An 18,796-nucleotide genomic window follows, 5' to 3' on the forward strand; every position below is an offset into this window, starting at 1 on the left:
AATTTTGCAATTGCATTGAAATTTTTATTCCAATTTATTTCACCATATGCTCCCAGTATAGCTTAAGATTCAATTTTGTTATCAAGTTAGATTGTGTTATATCAGCGATTATAAGGATTCACTTAGACCAATTGATTCATTATGTTGTCGTTATTGATATTATTTAATTTTCAACAATGAACAGCAAAGACGATAAAAACAATAGTATTAGAAACCAACTGTTGCTGCTATAATTTCCTATATAGTGTATTTTTTAGTTTTAATATTTAACGTTTATAACATTAGTATTAGTACAAAAATACTAGTTTTTGTTTTCATTTAATTTTAGTTAGATTGCTTGCTGAATGGTACATGTTTGTACAATTGTCCATTTTGGGGCAAAAACAAAATAGACTCGTAGTCTATTTTAATAATTAAATTTTATATGAAATATTTGTATAAAATAATATATATAAAATAAACTTAAAACGAATTATTTATTAACAGTTTAACGTTATTAATTACAAACTTTATTTTATTTTTTATATTTTATTTGTTAGTTATATTTAATATTTAAATATAACTAACATATAATAATTCCAAACATTTTTATGTAAATAACATTTACATTTCTATTTAAATGCATATAAAATTTCCTTTTCACGTACTTATAAATTTTCCCAACTTCTTATTAAATTTAATAGGGAAATTTTCTAAACAAGATCGTCTCTCTGGCAACTCTTGTGAGCAGCAATTGAAGCAATTTTTGCTCAGTGTTGATAAAAATGTTGTGAAGTGTGGTTGGAAGCGGTGGTAGCCTGTAATTTTACTGGTTTCGTTTGTTTTGTATGTGTTTGTAGGATTATTTAGGTTAATTTTCAAACATAGGAAATGAAGTTAGCAAATCCATCAATTTTTAATTCGGGGTGTATATTATTTAAGCTCTTCAAAGCTGTTACTAAGTTGACTCATCTGCTTAAACTGGTATCTTTTTATTTACAAAAGTGATTTCCTTTTCTATGAATTGCATAAATCATGGCATTTTAATTGATAAAGTATATTTGCATTGCGTGTTAATCAAAATAATATCATTCGACGCAAGTACCCGTTTATTTGGCGTTACTTCAAAAAAATAAATGCCTGCTGTTAAACCGTGGCGAAAGTTCTAATTAATAAAAAAAAAATTACTGCTGAAAATAATTAAAAATATTAAAAAAAAACTACTTGCAGTCAAAAACATATAAGCAAAAAAAAAAACATTTACCAATTACATCTGTTGTACAGCAGACAAAGACCTAAAAAAAAACCTTTGCTTCAGCCAGTTGTTGATCAAATGAAATTGCCAAAGTGAGAGGGGAAATGTGCAAATATTTTTCTTTACGTTTGATTTTATTTTGAAGAGAGATCTGCGCTCTCTCCGCATTGCATTTACAGTACCGAAGTGTTAACAGAGGCATGAAACACTAACAAAACACAACACAACACAACATAGTACCAACACTACCAAACACTACCTGTTGAGTGCTGTGCTATTGATATTGTGTGTGAATTGTTATGGATGACATTTGCGGCTTTGTTATTGCTTTTCCATCTTCTTACCAGTCTCCCTTGACTATTATTTTGCAACTGGTAACGTACATCGTACATCGTTCATTGTTCATCGTTCATCATTATACTAGCACACTGAAGTGCTAATTCAGTTATCACAATTTTTTTAATAAATTTTAATTTTTGTTATTAAATTTTATCTAATGTCTGTTGTGTGTTTGCTTTAGAATGTGCCATGAAAAAGAAAACAAATTTTTAATCTTGCAAAATAATAAATTTTTTAGCGATAAAATTATAAAGAGTAACGTTAAAGGCTAGTGACAATTGAAGAAGCAGATAAGAAACGTGTATACTTTTTGAAATAAACGCGTAAAATACTCGAACTAGCAGAAAAAAGTTAATCATAAAAAAATAGAAGTTTTTAATCAAGTGCAATACAAAGAACTTAAAAATAATTTACGAGCCAACACACGACACGGTTGTAAAGAGGAAAACAGTCATAAAAGTGAAATGTTCGATATCAAAACAACTAATCAAACAATTAATCGCTTGTTAGACTGATTAAGCACAAGAACAAGACTTTTTTTGCTTAAGAAAATCTTAATATTTATTTAGGTTTGTCTTTTCAGATTTTGTTGAAATTTTTTATAACAAAACAAAAATAAAAAACAAAGAATAAAAATATATTTTAAGTATCAAAATAAAAACTGTTTAATTTTTCAATTAAAATTTGCTGGCGTTTGTTTAAAGATATATAAATTAAACTCAAAAACCAAAAATAGCAAACAAATATACAGCCTACGTCACTATAAACAAAATCCAACAAAAGACAAAGCAGCCACGTAATACAGTCGCGAGGCAGGCTTTCTCAGTTTAACTCACAGTCACAGCAACAGCGAAAGCTGCAGCATCAACACTGCAAGCAGCAAACGGTAACGTCAGGTACGAGGCGGCGTCATTTAAATAATTTCAATCCTTTGAGCTTGACCAAGCACACACACACACACGTAAAATGTTGAATGTTAGAAAGTCAAGTGACGATAAAGTCGACACTTTGCTGGCTAGAGGATTGGTGCCAATAATCGATCTTGCACACTGCGGTAAGTAGAATAAATTTTGCTAATCATAATTTTTATTATATTTTATTATAATTATTTGTTATTACGACCAATTTTCAATACTTAAATAAATAAATTAATTAATTAAATAAAATGTGCAAATATTTATCATTATTACCGAAATCTGTGTTAAATATTTAATTGTATTTTAAGTTTCATAAAAAAATAATTTATATTATTATATTATTTATTTATTTTTATTTATAACATATTAATAGTGTTTTTCCTACATATACTGTAACACAATAAGTGGATCCACCAGTGATCGCCGGTATAACCCAACTCAACCTTTATATTACAGATATTTTGTTCTATTTCGTAGACCATGGTCCAAAGTGTTGAATTAACGATCTACGCCCAATAATAATAAAAAACTTACCTTATTATAATTTAATTATTTTAATATCTATTTATCCATTATCCGCCCTGGTGTCTTGTGTATTGTAGATAAATACATTGTAAATACATCAAAGAAATAATAATAAAGTAATAATAATAAAGAAATAATAGTAAAGAAATAATAATAATATCCATTTATAATATTCAATATCATATAATTATTTATCATTTTTATATTTGAAACGAAATAATTTATCAATTCTTTTAATAACACACTTCTTAAATTTTTTTTAAAAAAAATTATATTTTATTTACACCAATATTTTGACTATATTCTATAGTCCTCTCCAGAGTACTAATATTTAATAATAACAAAAATAAAAATATTTAATAAAAAAAAAGAAAAATATTTAGCAATATTTACTAATGCAATTAAATGAAATTATGAAAATCAATTATTCCATTGACAGACTAGAGCTATTTAATCAGTCTTTGACTCAAGGCTCTGTTAGTCGGTACGTACCGTATAAACTTAAGCAAACTTAAGCCAAGTCAAGGCTCTGTTAGTCGGTACGTACCGTATAAACTTAAGCAAACTTAAGCCAAAGCAACTTAAGTTCTTACGGTACGTACAGATTAACTGTGTCTTTAAGATTTTTCCTTGACTGAAACAAAGTAAAATTTGAAACCTTATGGGTATGAACAATGTCCTTGCTAAGAGTTTTGCGTTCAAGTAGACCGCTTTTATTTCAAATCTAATGATAATTACTTTACAATGTATTGTTTTTTTCTTTATTAACCTAAATTCCCTCACTAATTTAATAATTGAAAGTATATTAATATTGTACACTAATAATAATTATTAAAGAAAAACAATTATTTATTTATTTATTCGTGTTTAATTATAATTTATGGTTCCCTCTTTCAATGCAATAAATGAGTCGCGTTTATGCCGAGACGGGTTGCCACTGGTATCTGCTATCATTTATTGAATTATTAATAAATATTTATAATTATTAATAAAACTAAATACTCGTATGTATTGTTATTTGTTTGCTAGTTCTAATGTTTGAATGCATATTAAAATATTTTATAATACTAACCATAAGCAGATTCTAGTAGTCGGAAACATACCATATGTTCTTCTCAGAATATCTAAACTTGGAAAAGTAGCAGTCAATTTAGTTTACAACTAGTTATGCAGGTCTATTGCTCAATATAGATTATTAATTAATGTGAATTAATGTAAAATTATTATTACATAAAAAAATTCAAATGTCAAAGCTCTTAAACGCTTTATATATATATTTATATATTGCATACTTAACGCTATTTGTAGAGTGTACTTACAAAAAAGTCAGATTCCTTTCTAAACACTTGTCACAACTCACTATTCCGATGTTTTATCGCACAAAAAATTTGATTTCCTACTAAATACACTTCATCATTCCCAATTCCGTTGTTAAATCGCTAATATAGATACAGCAATTCGCTTCATACCGAGTTCGAACATAAAGTCCGATTCGTGACTTAATACCCATAACCGTTCACAATTTCGTTGTTTTATCGCTGTTGTTGCAATTCCCTACGTAGAGTATACTCACAAAAAATCAAATACCTTACTAAATACCTATCACTACTCCCAATCCCGTGGTTTTATGGTTGACATAGCAACCCCCTTTGTAGTAGAGTCTACTTTCAAAAAAATCCGATTCCTTACTAAATACCCAGCACTACTTACAATTGACATAATTAGCTTAGATAAACTTGCAAATCCAAATACTGAGCTCTTTGACTTATTATCCGTGATTACTGAAATGCAATTACAGCCAGAAGTCTTTGAAAAAAGAAATAAAATAAAAAAAAAGATTAGCGTTTTTCATTACCATACTTAATTAATGAAGCTATAAAGACTTCTGATTATGATGAATATGAAAGTTTTTCTTTTAGATTAGACATCACATTTGTCAGTAATTAAAAACTTTAATTAATTTTATTTTTTTTTATAATTTCTAATTATTTGTGACTAATAAACTGATAAGTTAATGTATCTATTACTATATAATTACAAATCGTGGACATGTAACCTGATGTACGAGTATATAAGGGATCTCAGTGATTTCTGTAGTCATTTATGAGCAATCAGTGAGTTTGTTATATTAATAAACAAAAACTGTTTTTATTTAGAACAATTTAAATTATCTGTGAGTAATAGTTTTATCGCTTCTTAATATTTTAATAACAGTTTGAGTTTTTTTATTTCATTTTAATGCAGCTAAAAAACCCACAAAGCTACACTGTAATTACTTAAAGCTTCCATGAATTATTTTCACTTACACTAAAACCCGCTAAATTTCCAACTTTAAATCCCTAAAGTATTATTTACAGTTCCCTCGAAATTGTAACATAAAAATGTACATACATACATAATATATATGTATACTTTAATCTTTTTATACTGAATTTGAAATATAAAAAATTATGAATGAAAGGAAGTTTATGTTGTTCATGAAAGGAAAAAAAACGTCTTCCAAATTATTTTTTATAAAATGACAAATTTTATTTAAATTGAAAAATTATGGCTCAGTCATAAGTAGCCTAATTGAATTGTTGAAAACATTTCAATTGAATTTTCAGAATGAATTAATTATGCCACAAAATACAACATGACTGACAATACATAGACATATATATATATTTATATATATATAGATAAAGAGACACGTAGTGAGAGCCAAGGTTTGTAATCGCATTTTGCGCGCTTTTCGTTACTAAGGCGGACGCGGTTCTACGAGGTTCCTCAATAAGCAATCGACCTCATGTCTGCTAAATCAACGATATTTTTTTTTGTCTTTTGCAAATTTTAATTTAAATATGCTGAATTAGTTTTTTTTTTTAGAAAAAATTTTTGCAAAATTTTAAAAATAAATTTCATTTTATTTATTTTAATATGCTCTACTCTATATATGGTATGTACTCGTATATTTTTTTCGCATACTAATCTGTTTCACGTGTCTTCCCGATTGAACTTTCTTATCAATTTCACCATTTACGGATAGAAATTATTTTAAACAAAAAGCATTTTTACTTACACTAAGTTGAGATAGTTTGCTTACTTGTACTTCTACATCCCCAACCCCACCAACCCTTCGCTTCCTCCTTCTTCCTTTATTGAACACGTACATTTGCTTTCAGTCGTGTAATTCCATTTTTGCTGGGAAATACAATATTTCACGTTTAGTGCACGAGCAGAGACATTTTCCAAAATTGATTACTTTGCACACTTTTTGACGCAACTCAAGTGAAGTTTTTGTTTTCTAGAATTTTATACTTGCTTTGTAGATTTACCGTTTTCCATTAATTTTTTATAGTTTACACTTAAAAATTTTGCTTTGAGTAGAAAATAAAAATTCTTTTTGAAGTTGCAAGACTTTGGAGTCGAATTTCTACGATTTTGTCAAGAATCTTTGCTTTGCATCATCGTTTGCAGATTGCATTCAATTTTTAAGAAATACATTTCATTGACGTAATTCCGGTTTTTCGGGTACAAAGATTTGTAGCAGATTTCAATTGTGTCAGCTATTTTCAGAAACTTTTACCAACAAGCGAAACTATATTCCGATACATAGGTAAAGTTTAGTTCTCAATATACCGCGGTTTAAAATTATAAAGTTTTTATATTGATTAAACTAACTAAAATATATGTCGATATAGCTTACGTCTTGAGATATCGTTAGTTGCAGTTTATAAAGTTTTTACTTTGATTACGCAGATTATATCCCAATAAACCTTAATTCGCAAGATATCGAGGTTTAAAGTTATAAAGATTTTATATTGATTACACTAACAAAAATATAAGCCGATAAAACTTATAAAGTTTTTATATTGATTAAACTAAATAAAATATATGTCGATATAACTTACCTCTTGAGATATCGTTAGTTGCAATTTATTAAGTTCTTACTTTGATTACACAGATTATATCCCAATAAAACTTAATTCGCAAGATATCGAGGTTTAAAGTTATAAAGATTTTATATTGATTACACTAACAAAAATATGTGTCCACATAACTTACTAACTAAGATATCAAGGTTTAATTTTTTAAAATTTTTGCATTGATTACACTAGCAATCGAGGGATATCGAGGTTTCAAATTATAAAGATTTTATCGATTACATTAATAAAAAATATATCCCGATAGAACCTACTTCTGAATATAATGAGGTTTTGAATTCTAAAGTATTTAGATTGATTACAAAAACAAAAAAATACCCACAGCGCTTAATATACGCCATTTTTGTATTGATTTCACAAACGCTGAATATATAAATGTTGAAAGAATAAAAAAATATATTAAAGATAGAGATGCCTTCAGTTCTTCAAAGCTGGGAATACTCAACAGAATGCAGTGATAACTCATTAAAGACTACCAACTCTTTTGTTGCTTTTATCTCTTTTGTTCCAACTCTGGGCTTTAATATCATAATATCTATGATAAAAAAAAGTTATTTACTCAATTGTTTTTTATTCAATTTGAAATTAATTAGAATATAATGAAAATTACACTTATACTTTCTTCTGAATTATTAAAGTAATCATCTCTATGAAAGTATAAGTGGACTTGGATAAAAACACAAGACAAAGGATGAGTAACAACAAATAGAAGCGCCATCTCGATAAAGTATAGTAGTCAAAAAAGTTGCTCAAAATGCCTGTCTTTACTGAAATTCATTGACAAATAGAGATGATCGGGGAGAATGCAATGTTTTTAAATAACATTTCAAATTACACTCTACTTATACTCGTATCTGTGATATACTTCAATTTATTTTAGATATACTTTTTAAATTCTTCCCATCTTTTACTCTTGTTCATTATTCTATGCAAGAACATATAATGCGCAAACCAGCTAATCCGAAAGCATACCCTTTTTTTATACTTATCAGAGCAGTCCTATTAAAATAGAGGTCTGTAAAATAAGGATAAATAAAACCGATATGTTGAATTGATTATGTATATAAAGTTGATAAAATTTTCTACACCCAAAATAATAGTTCCATATTTTTCCATATTTCCATATTCTTAATAACGTATAAAACTTTGATTGGTAATCAATCCTCAGTCATCAGTTTCACCAAATTTTAATATTTTGACGGGTAATTAATTTAATGACAAATGCAATTTTTTTTATTTATTATTAAATGTAAGATGACTAATCAAAGTTATATGTTATGTCATCTTAAGTGCAATATGTATAACTTTAAATTTTAAGATTGAATTTAAGTTATATCTTTCCGGAAATTTAATTAACTACAGTGGAAGCTCTGTTACACTGACGCTTCAATAAATCAAAATCTCTTCCAATCATAACCAGTTTGTTTCCATACATAGTACGAAGTACACAGAAATATTGACCTCGTCAGCATTCACTAGAGAGAGCTTTTACTGTATTTCGTTTTAATCACTACCGTAATTACATTTTGTTGTTTTATTAATTATTTAAGAAATTATTATTAACTATTAAAAAAATATTACAGAGAATGAAATGTGAAGAAATTTTACGTCTTTATAAAAAATTTAATTTTTAAAAACAGGAATTTTAATTTCAATTTAAAAAAAGTTACAAATATGCAGTATTAGTACAGTAAAAACTCGTTTAAGCGAACGCTGAGAGAAACAACAATTCCAATTGTTAGGTTATGACAACTGCCAGTATAAAAGACGGTGTTTTATATGACAAATAAGAACTTGGTTCTAGAAAATTTGTGCGGTTAAGAGAAATATGATGAGCTTACATTTTTCATAGCTTTCACTGTATTTACATTTGTCTGTCAACATTTAGGTATTCATGCTTTCATTAAGGCCCCGTATTCAGTTATTCTTTGTGTGACTTAAAACTGTCTATAGGGAAAATAGAGTCAAGATGATGAATCTCCAACTCAGGTACACACGGATGTACGCATACATTTACGTACTGTTAACCAAATGATCATATTGGAATGCACGATAGCGGGTTTCAGATAGAATTTGGAAACTCAAAATAATCTTAAAAGCCATTTATTTTCACTAACGAGTTCAAAAACTATTTGAATATGTTACTTTTTGGCAATATTGATTTATTTATGCGACCACTCCTCATCTTCGAAATTATAATGAATGCTGGATAAATCATTTTGAAGCCTTAGTATATAATGTGTTTTCTCCGAATATTTCTCAAAAATTACAAATTGACTACAATGATCAGGTTTAAGTGTCCATATTTTATATCCGTTTATAAAAATGTTTTTTTTTTCATCCACGCTAAAAATTAAAATAGAAGAACAGAGTGCTCATCTATTATTATCTTTATCTGTATGGTTTGCTGTATGGTTGTATTACCCTAGAAAGGCCCTAGTAATATACATATCAGAAATTCTAAAAATTTCAAAACAATACCTTAAAGAACATCTTTAGCAGCACTAAGAAGAGTTCAAGCGATAGAGGAAGTTTTATCGACATTCGTCCGTTTATACTTGAAAAAAAACACTCATAAGAACAGAGATTTAGATTACTTTTTTTTTTAGTGTAGATTTAATTAGTCATATTCCTAGGGGGGTATAAATGTGCTTGGTGTTACTAACTTTATTAATCCACTATTCACAAATCATTTGGATAATAATGTAAATAGGATTATTTTATTAAGGTTCTCTCAATATTAAATGGATCCAAAAGTATTCTTTCTGTTTTTACTTTTGCAGTGATACCAGATAATTCAAAGCAACTAATCTAATCAGTTTAGCTGGTATTCCTAAGAAGACAAGCATTTAACAAATTTTAACATGTTCGATAGTGTCAATTGATTGTTAATAGTCTATAAAATGACAATAGAATTATATGAAATATTTACTTGGGTATAATTTAATCAATTGTAGTATTGCCACACAAAAGCATATCGATGATTTTAAATAATTTTGTGAACATAATGCTTGATTCGTTCATAGAGAATGCTTTATATGACAGCTTTATATGCTCTATTTATTAAGGATATATATACCACAATATTCGCATACTCGAATGTGATCTTTTCTTATTCATTAAAACAAGATGTAAATGGGATTAATGAATTGCAACTGCGACTTACAACTATGTACCGCAATCATATAAGAATTTATTTTAGAAACAAATTCTTACAAAAAAGTCTTTTTTGTTCTTAAATATTGTTTGTCTAATTGCTTGTCTTTAAGTATTTAAAATTAAATTAAAATTAAACAAATATCACTGTAAAAAAATCTTATGAATTGCTTTTATATTAATAGAAGAAAATATATCAAAAAAATATCAGTGACTAAAATGTCAATAATTTCGGTTCAAGCTTATCATTTGAATAACACCAATTTTAAATTTTGTATTTTATATGCCAGAGTTTGGATCTCATATGGAAAACTTGAATTGAAGATGTTGGTTAGCTATACCTTGGTTCATAGAATTAAGATTATAGCTTACAAAAAAAAAAAAAATTTGGTAAGATTTTTGTGTTCCGGTGTAGATGCGTATTAGAGAACTGCGATCAGTACTCAACACTCGAATCATTGACTGTTTCACATATATAGATTCTAAATCTCTTTTTAGTATATTCGACTCCAACTGATTCATACAAACAGCTGACAGCACTTATAATTATGATTGATACTCTGCTCATATGATACTCATAAACACTAACATAGCTAACAACAGCACTCACATGAAATTTTTACGAGTGCTACAAGTGATTCGAGTTATTCATTTTCGATGAGTATATTCATACTCAGCTGAGTATATGCTATGATTCATGAATCATACGTATTCTTGTGAAGCTGATACATTAGCACCTGCATACGTTAACGAACATACTTAGGAATCATTTCTGTGATATGTTCTGTGGTACTAGGCATATAGATTTAGATCGTTGCAGTTCTCTGATGCATATTACTTTCAAATTGCGTACGTGTTATGGAAAAAGTGGGAGGATTTGCAAAAACCTTGCCAAAGTCTTGCCTGTGTAGACGCGTCGAAACTGTTACAGTCCGTAAAAAGTAACAAAAATCATGTATTACTAGGCATTTTGTTGTTACATTTATTACTATAGCATGTATATACTATGTTATAGATACTTATGCTATCTGTTTTGGAATCATTATGTTTTCATGAATTAATAAGAATACTGTTATCCTCGTTATCAACTAAACTTACAGAATTAAAACGTTGCATACATATTGCATATATATTGTATATATATATATATATATATATATTCTAGCAATATTATATATGTCGGAAAATAGCGTCATATGGATGATAACACTGCTGAATGAGTCAAATTGTGAGAAAGACCCGAGTATATCAAGGAACTACTCTGTTTTTTTTACCTATTCGATAAAATATCTAAATAAATTGATTTTTTGTGTATTATTGAATATTAATCTTTTCCAACATAGTGTATTCATAATTAATTAAGTATAAATAAATAATAAAAAATAAATTTTTATAAGTGTACACGGCACTGAGTAACACTGTCAATTAGAGATAAATTTTGAACGGAATTCGCATTGTGTTTAGTACGTAGTGACTCTGACTAAGATTTATTATCTGATATCTGAATGCTCTACCCTTTCTCTTTCAATTGTTTATTTCGAAAAAAATAGAACATATTCTACCCACTCTTGACCCCTTCGTTGGTTTTAACGTGCTGGCCAATGAGTTTTCCCTGCAATTATAATGACTTGTTTGTACTTTAATAGAAACATATTCGCTTCTAATGGGTTATTTTGTATTTCTTTGTATGTACCTATGTACGTATTTCAGTTTTATTTAAGTTTTTTTCTTATTTTTATTTTTTTATTTTTTTGCTAAAAATAATTTTCGCTTTAATTGCTTACAAATTACACAAATTATTTAAAAATAAATTTTTTACTGTTTATTTCGTTTGATTGCGATTATCTCTGGTTTATTCTGCCAATTGATTTTTCATTTTTATTGATTGAATAGTCAGTAAAATTTATGGGCTATTCAGTTTATTGAGCTTTAGGTAATACATTTGTGGTTTCTAAATAGTATATATACAAGTATGTATTATATAAAATGGGAAATGTGAATTTGTAATTTACAAAAATGCTAATAAATTTATTTATTGTAACTGATTAACATACAAAAGGCAATTTATTACAATATATAACTGCAATTTCAGGTTTGCAACAGAAATAACAAATTAATAATAAATTAAATAATAAATAAATAATTCAGTATATTAGTAATTAAGTTATGAATATATTAGTAAATAAATTCCAAGTAATTTCTTTTATAAATATTTATGTATTTTTATTCAAATTATATAAGATAATAAAAAACTAGTTAACTTTGGCTTTACTGAATCTTAAATACCCTTCAATCACTCAGTTATCTAACAAATCAGTTATTTACTTTAAATAGTCTTCAATTATATATTACGAGTATATAATTTAAGACTTTATTGTAATAATCTTTAATTATATCAGCTATTATATACAGCAGATATAAATATATCTTTTTTGACCTATAATTTAATAAACATATAAAATGATAAATTCTGTAGTTATGTAGTACTGTAAGCCATATAATACAGCAGATGTAAATATATCTTTTTTGATCTATAATTTAATATACTTATAAAATGATAAACTCTCTGTAGTTATGTAGTACTATAAGCCATATAATGCCAAGGCCTGTTAGTCTCTTTAGTGACGTTTTCAAAATTATTCAAGAACGTAGAGGTATTCAAAGGCGTTCGGTAACTTTGGTTAATTGCTAAAGTTTTAAGTTTATTGTTTTTGTGAAATTCCAACATTACCGAGTTAACGAATTACCGCGTATCTGGTTTAAACATTTTTCCAGCAAAACATCAGCTGATTTTTATTATTATGAACTGTTAAAAAATATTTAAAATTATATATTAAATTTAAAGTATTTGATAAAATTAGAAATATTGATGGAAATAAAAAATTATATAAAAAAATTTTTTAAAAAAAATATTTCCACTTTTTTCCTATTGTTTTACTTTAAATTTAGTTTTACAACTTTACCAAGAAAGTATGAAAAATACGCTTATTATTTTATCACTTTACCGATTACCGCGTTACCGAGCTGCCTCTAAAAAACCTTAATATTTTTTAAGAGATTAGCCTTTATTTTCGAAAAATAAATTTGATTCTTAAGTAGTGTCACCACATCTGATGTTGACTTCCTATTTCTATTATATGATTAAAATTAGAAGGATATCTTTAGCTTGGTATTAAAGAATTGTTATCAAGATAGCAGGTTTTTTGTCAAAATATAATGCTGAAGAGTCAAACATATATGAAATTAAAGCAGGTGTAGCACACAATATTGTGTTAAATCCGATTTAATACACAATATATATAGATCAGGCATGCGAACAATATAATATGTCCTTGTAGTTACTTATCTCAATGATATGCCACTATTATTCTCTGAACCGATATAAACAGAAATCAATATATATAATAAATATATCAAATCTTATTTACATTCATTCAGACCATATAAAGAAAATTCAATTCTAATTGGATCAATTTACTCTAAAATATATTTCGACAAATATTTATGTGTCCTTCTTAAAAATATTCGGTATCCAAACTGTTTTTATAAATATATTCCAAATCAATATAAGGACTATGTTAAGCAGACACTCATATAACGGATAGTCTCGGTAGTTTTAAACACTTTTTACTCACACTTTAACAATTTCGTACTGTTACTATTATTTTAAATGCTTTTTGGTTCTATTTAAATTAAAATGGTGATAGTTTTTGTGTAGAAATGCTTGCATAGTTCATAAGATCTACTGTGTCGAGTTTATCGATTTAGAATGTCTTCCACTTATTTGAAATTTACCATACTCTATTATGTTAATACATTAGTGTAGGGTGTCTCACGGTTCCTCCTGCTCATCTGTGCAAAACCAAAGGAAGAGACTGGAAATCCTTTATTAGGGATGTCTTCCAGTTAATAGAGGTGTTATTTGACATATAATGTGCGTTTAGAATTTCTAGCTTAGTTCTTAATATGGTCTTCCTTCAGTTTAGCTAGGCCTTGTATCGACATTTTTTGTGGGTTACTTTAAACGATTTAGATTGTAATATATCTGATAGTATATGCGAGTTTAGTCCTTAAACATTTATTTGTTGTATTATTATTTGGTACCCAAATCATTTTTTTCTGCCTTTACAAGTAGTTTCTGAATAAAGTAATATTCTAGTTCACTGTTTCAATATTATCTATATAAATCAAACTTAAAAGCAATTATTATCGAAGAAATAATTACTGTGGGATTTGTTTAATAAAGAGTTACTAACATTTTTATGACTGAAAGTTCCTTTTGAGTGAAATATTCTTTGACACTCCTTATACCTATGAACTGGTATTAAAAATAAATTCTGAACTCTACCCTATATAGTGTTTTTAGTTGCTTCACTTAAGAAATCACCATATTTCCTTGTCAAGAAAAAACCTTAATAAAAAATTATATCGAATGTGCACATTAATTTAATAATAATAACATTTAATTAATTAGTACAATTATATTATATAATTACATGGTACATTTAGTTGTTGCGATAACAATTAATAAATAATAAGACTTATTAATCATATATAATTATAAGCTTGCTATATTGGTTGAATTTTTTAATATTTCGTAGGTACTGAAGAATGTCCGGTAAAATCAGTGGTCAATCGTGTAGGACTTCAGTTGCAAAAAGCGCTTTCAGAAAAGGGCATGGCACTTCTTGTAAATCATGGTATAGCTGATGAAAAGGTAAATCATTATTTATTATAACTAAATTATTATTTATTTAACTTTTATTAATAATTTTTATATTTTTTATAGTTAAAGACAGCTTGGGATCATTTAGATGACTTTGTTGAATTATCTGAAGATGTTAAAGAACATTACATACGCACACCTAAAGACAATCATGGATATGTCAGTCCCGGTCTTGAACGTTTCGACGGAAAAACACCAGAGCTAAGACATGCCTTTAATATTAGCACACTTAATGCTAAAAATTTACCAGAAGAGCCATTGCCTGGTTTTGCGGAACACATTTCAACTTTGGCTAAAGATTTTAAATCACTGGCTAGTTTTATACTTCAATCTTTAGCCGTTTCATTAGATATACCACAATCATTTTTTACTGAAAAACATTCTCATATGTTATCTGGTGATCATGACAATGAAACTACATTACGCTTATTGTATTATCCACCCATAATAGAAGATGATGAGAAAAATGAATATATACGTGGTCATTGTAAATATAGTTATCAACGTTGCTTATCAGATCAGCCCGACTTTCGACCAGAGCATAATCCGCGTGATGATGAACTAAATGAAACTGATAACACAAATGGAAGTGATCAGGCAAAATCTACAGAACGTCAACTAGCTAATGGTTCAGTAATACGTTGTGGTGCACACACAGACTATGGCACATTTACATTATTGGCTCAAGACTCTGAAGGAGGTTTGGAAGTTAAATTGCCAGGAAGCGAGAAATGGCATCGTGTTGGACATTTGCCTGGTGCAATTTTAGTGAATTGTGGTGAAATTTTATCAATATGGACACAAGAACGTTATCCCGCTTTGGTAAGAAAATAATAATATAAATATTATTTTTAATTTTAGAGTGATTACATTTTTTTGTTACTGACAATTTTATAGCAACATCGTGTCGTCATTCCGGAACAAGAACACATACGTTCACGTGGTCGTCATTCTATAGCATTTTTCTGTCATCCAGGTGAGTTTTTATGAGTTGATTTTTTTATTTTTATTACATTATCTGAAATTTTGAGTCAATAATGAGACTAAGTTACTGTGATTTAAAAAAAAAAAGAAATATAAGTCACCGACATTCAAAATATTATTTCATATATATATATAGTAATATATACTATATATAGTAATTTTATTTTTATATGTATATTAATTTTATTTTTATTTACATATATTTTTTTTTTATATTTACTAATTTTATTTATGTATATATTAATTAATTTTTATGTATATTAAATTTATTTATATATATTACTTTCATTTACAGAATTAATTTTTTTTGCATTTTTTTATAGATGCATATTAATTTTATTCAAATATACTAATTTTTTTTATATATATTAAGTTTATTTAAATATATTAAATTTATTTATATATACTAAATTTATTTATTTATATATTAATTTTTTTATATATATGAATTTTATTAATATGTATTAATTTTATTTATATATATTAATTTTCTGATATACACAAATTTTATTAAAATATATTAATTTTATTTATATATTTAATTATTTTATTTATATTAATTAAAATTATTTTTATATATATTTATTTTATTTGTGTATATTAATGTTATGTATAAATATATATATTTCATTTATGTATATTCTTTTTATTTATAAATATATTAATTTTATTTATTTTTATTACTTTTATTTTATTTTTCTAATTTGATTTTGTTTCTTTATATTTGTATTGAGTTTATTTATTTTTTTTCTAATTTTTGTACTGAAATATTATATATGTTTTTTAATGTATTGTTTTTTATATTTATTTAATATATTTTTTTATTTTTATTTAATATATTGTTTTCTATTCTTATTTATTACTTGTAAGCCATTATTATGTATTCCTATAGGCAGTCAATGAATACTTTTCAGGATATTTGTTAATTTTTGTATTATTTTATATAATATTTTGTTTCCAGATAATTTGACGATGATTTCACCTAACGATTTACCCTTACCTGAAGTTCAAGACACAACGTGTAAAAAGGGACGAAAGAAGTCTTTTAAAGCTGCAAAAGATAAGTGAGTTTATATATTTCAATTTTTCATATATTTCATTTTAAATGTATATTTATTCATTTTACTTTTTCTTTCTTTACATGCGTTCCTTAAATACACTTAAAAAAATTATAACAGAGTCTACAATGCATACCAGTTAATACAGAAAAGATTCAGAGACACGTATAATAACTCACAATAAACAGAGTACTTAACCGAACCAGTGTTGGCTTTCTTCAAGTGAATTATTAGTCGAAACTGTTAAAAATCATTTATCTGAATTATTTGATCGATTTATTGATCGATCTTATAATAAATTTGTATTAATTTTAAATTTCTTAATACTTTATATAATTTTTTTGTTTATAAATTATATATATATTTTTTTTTTAAATATACAAATTGTATTTATACATTATATAGTAGTATACATATAAGTAATTCATTAAAACATTGTTTGGATTCCTTCCAATTTTTTTCAATTCCTAAATTGACAAAAAATAGACATTGAAGCAGCAATTTCAATTTAAAGTTTGCAGTTTTTTTTTTATTTTAAAATGGATATAGTTTGCGTTTAAGGAGTAAGTATTCTGGGGTATAAACATCATTATGATTTGTAGGTAAATATTTTTCAAAGTTTGTTAATCTGTTCTTAATAATTTCAAATTTTGTACATATTTTGAATTCATTTGGACAACTTTTCAATAAATATTTTGTAACTCTTAACTATGTAAGCTATACTGTATGTATATAGACAATATTATTATATATATTACTATTTTGGTTTCTGTGTATAATATGTATATTACAATATCTATCTATTCAAAAAAAACAAAAAAAAAATAATTTCAGTAATATTTTATAATGTTAAATATTTTACTTTTTATATACTTTAATATTTAATGTTTATTTACTTAATAGACTATGGACTTATTTACTTTTTATAATCTGTCTTTTCTGCATATGATTTGTTTATAAACAAACATTTTTTCATATAATATAAATATTTTTATATATATAATAAAATAAATTTAGTCAGTCATTAAAATATACAAACATGTAATCGCTTCGCTTTGTTATATGAATTTGTTTACTTGTATATATTTTAAATTCATTTTTATCTATATGTTTATCTTATCTTAGTTAGTGGTTTATTAGATTATTTTGCTAAAACATTTTCTTACTCATAGTTAGTACATAACATTTAACCACTCAATTTATATTATATACTGAATACCAAGTGAATTTGTTGATTATCTGTTTTTATATAAAGGAATTTCTGAAAATTTTACTATTCATATAAAAACAATAATTTCGCTTTGTAATGCAATGAATTTATAAAATAAAAAATGATTTTCTAAGTAAATATGTAAAAATTTCAAATTCGGTTTGACGTCATTAGAATTACATATGTTTATTATAGTTTATTATTTTATTTTTAATATAATTTGATTAAGATTGTCGAGCATTAAGTAGAAACCAAGTAAGTTTGAGATTAGTAGGATGCTCAGTAGGAACAGACATGGTAATGATGGTTTAGAGCTATTTAAATTTAAAGTTATTTTTTTAACTACTTTCTAAATTTACTATAGAGATCAAATATAATTAGATTAATTTGTTTAAAAGATTTTGTTATATACATATACATTTATATATAGTAGAATTATTAAGTTAAATATTGTAATTAAGTATTTCCTTTCTACGTTTGCTAAATTAGCGTAAATCTAAATTTGCTGCGTTCGATAAGATATCTTAGCTAGGAGAATAAAATGATATCTTAACTTGACCTGTCTTTCATTTTTTATCCCAAAAAACATCTTTTCCTTTGTGGTAGTTGTAAACCACGGGAATCTATCAAATACGATAACATGATTGGACTAACAAGAACGGACTTGTTACGTCCCGGAATCACTTGTTTTTGTTGTAGGCCGCAAGGATTTTTCTGTATA

The 18,796-nt window shown here is 26.2% G+C and overlaps 1 protein-coding gene across 1 annotated transcript; it reads left to right on the plus strand.

Moving 5' to 3' along the window:
• Positions 1-750: 750 nt before the first annotated feature.
• LOC119679605 (1-aminocyclopropane-1-carboxylate oxidase-like) lies at positions 751-17,177 on the plus strand. The gene is made up of 7 exons (XM_038092057.1): positions 751-825; positions 2,157-2,627; positions 14,699-14,814; positions 14,887-15,645; positions 15,721-15,799; positions 16,769-16,871; positions 16,986-17,177. Exons 2-7 carry the CDS (start codon positions 2,540-2,542, stop codon positions 17,047-17,049), a joined length of 1,209 nt encoding a protein of 402 aa, XP_037947985.1. The 5' UTR covers positions 751-825; positions 2,157-2,539; the 3' UTR covers positions 17,050-17,177.
• Positions 17,178-18,796: the final 1,619 nt, after the last annotated feature.

This window comes from Teleopsis dalmanni, chromosome 2 (assembly GCF_002237135.1).
Source record: "Teleopsis dalmanni isolate 2A chromosome 2, ASM223713v2, whole genome shotgun sequence".
In the NCBI taxonomy this organism is placed as follows: Eukaryota; Metazoa; Arthropoda; class Insecta; order Diptera; family Diopsidae; genus Teleopsis; species Teleopsis dalmanni.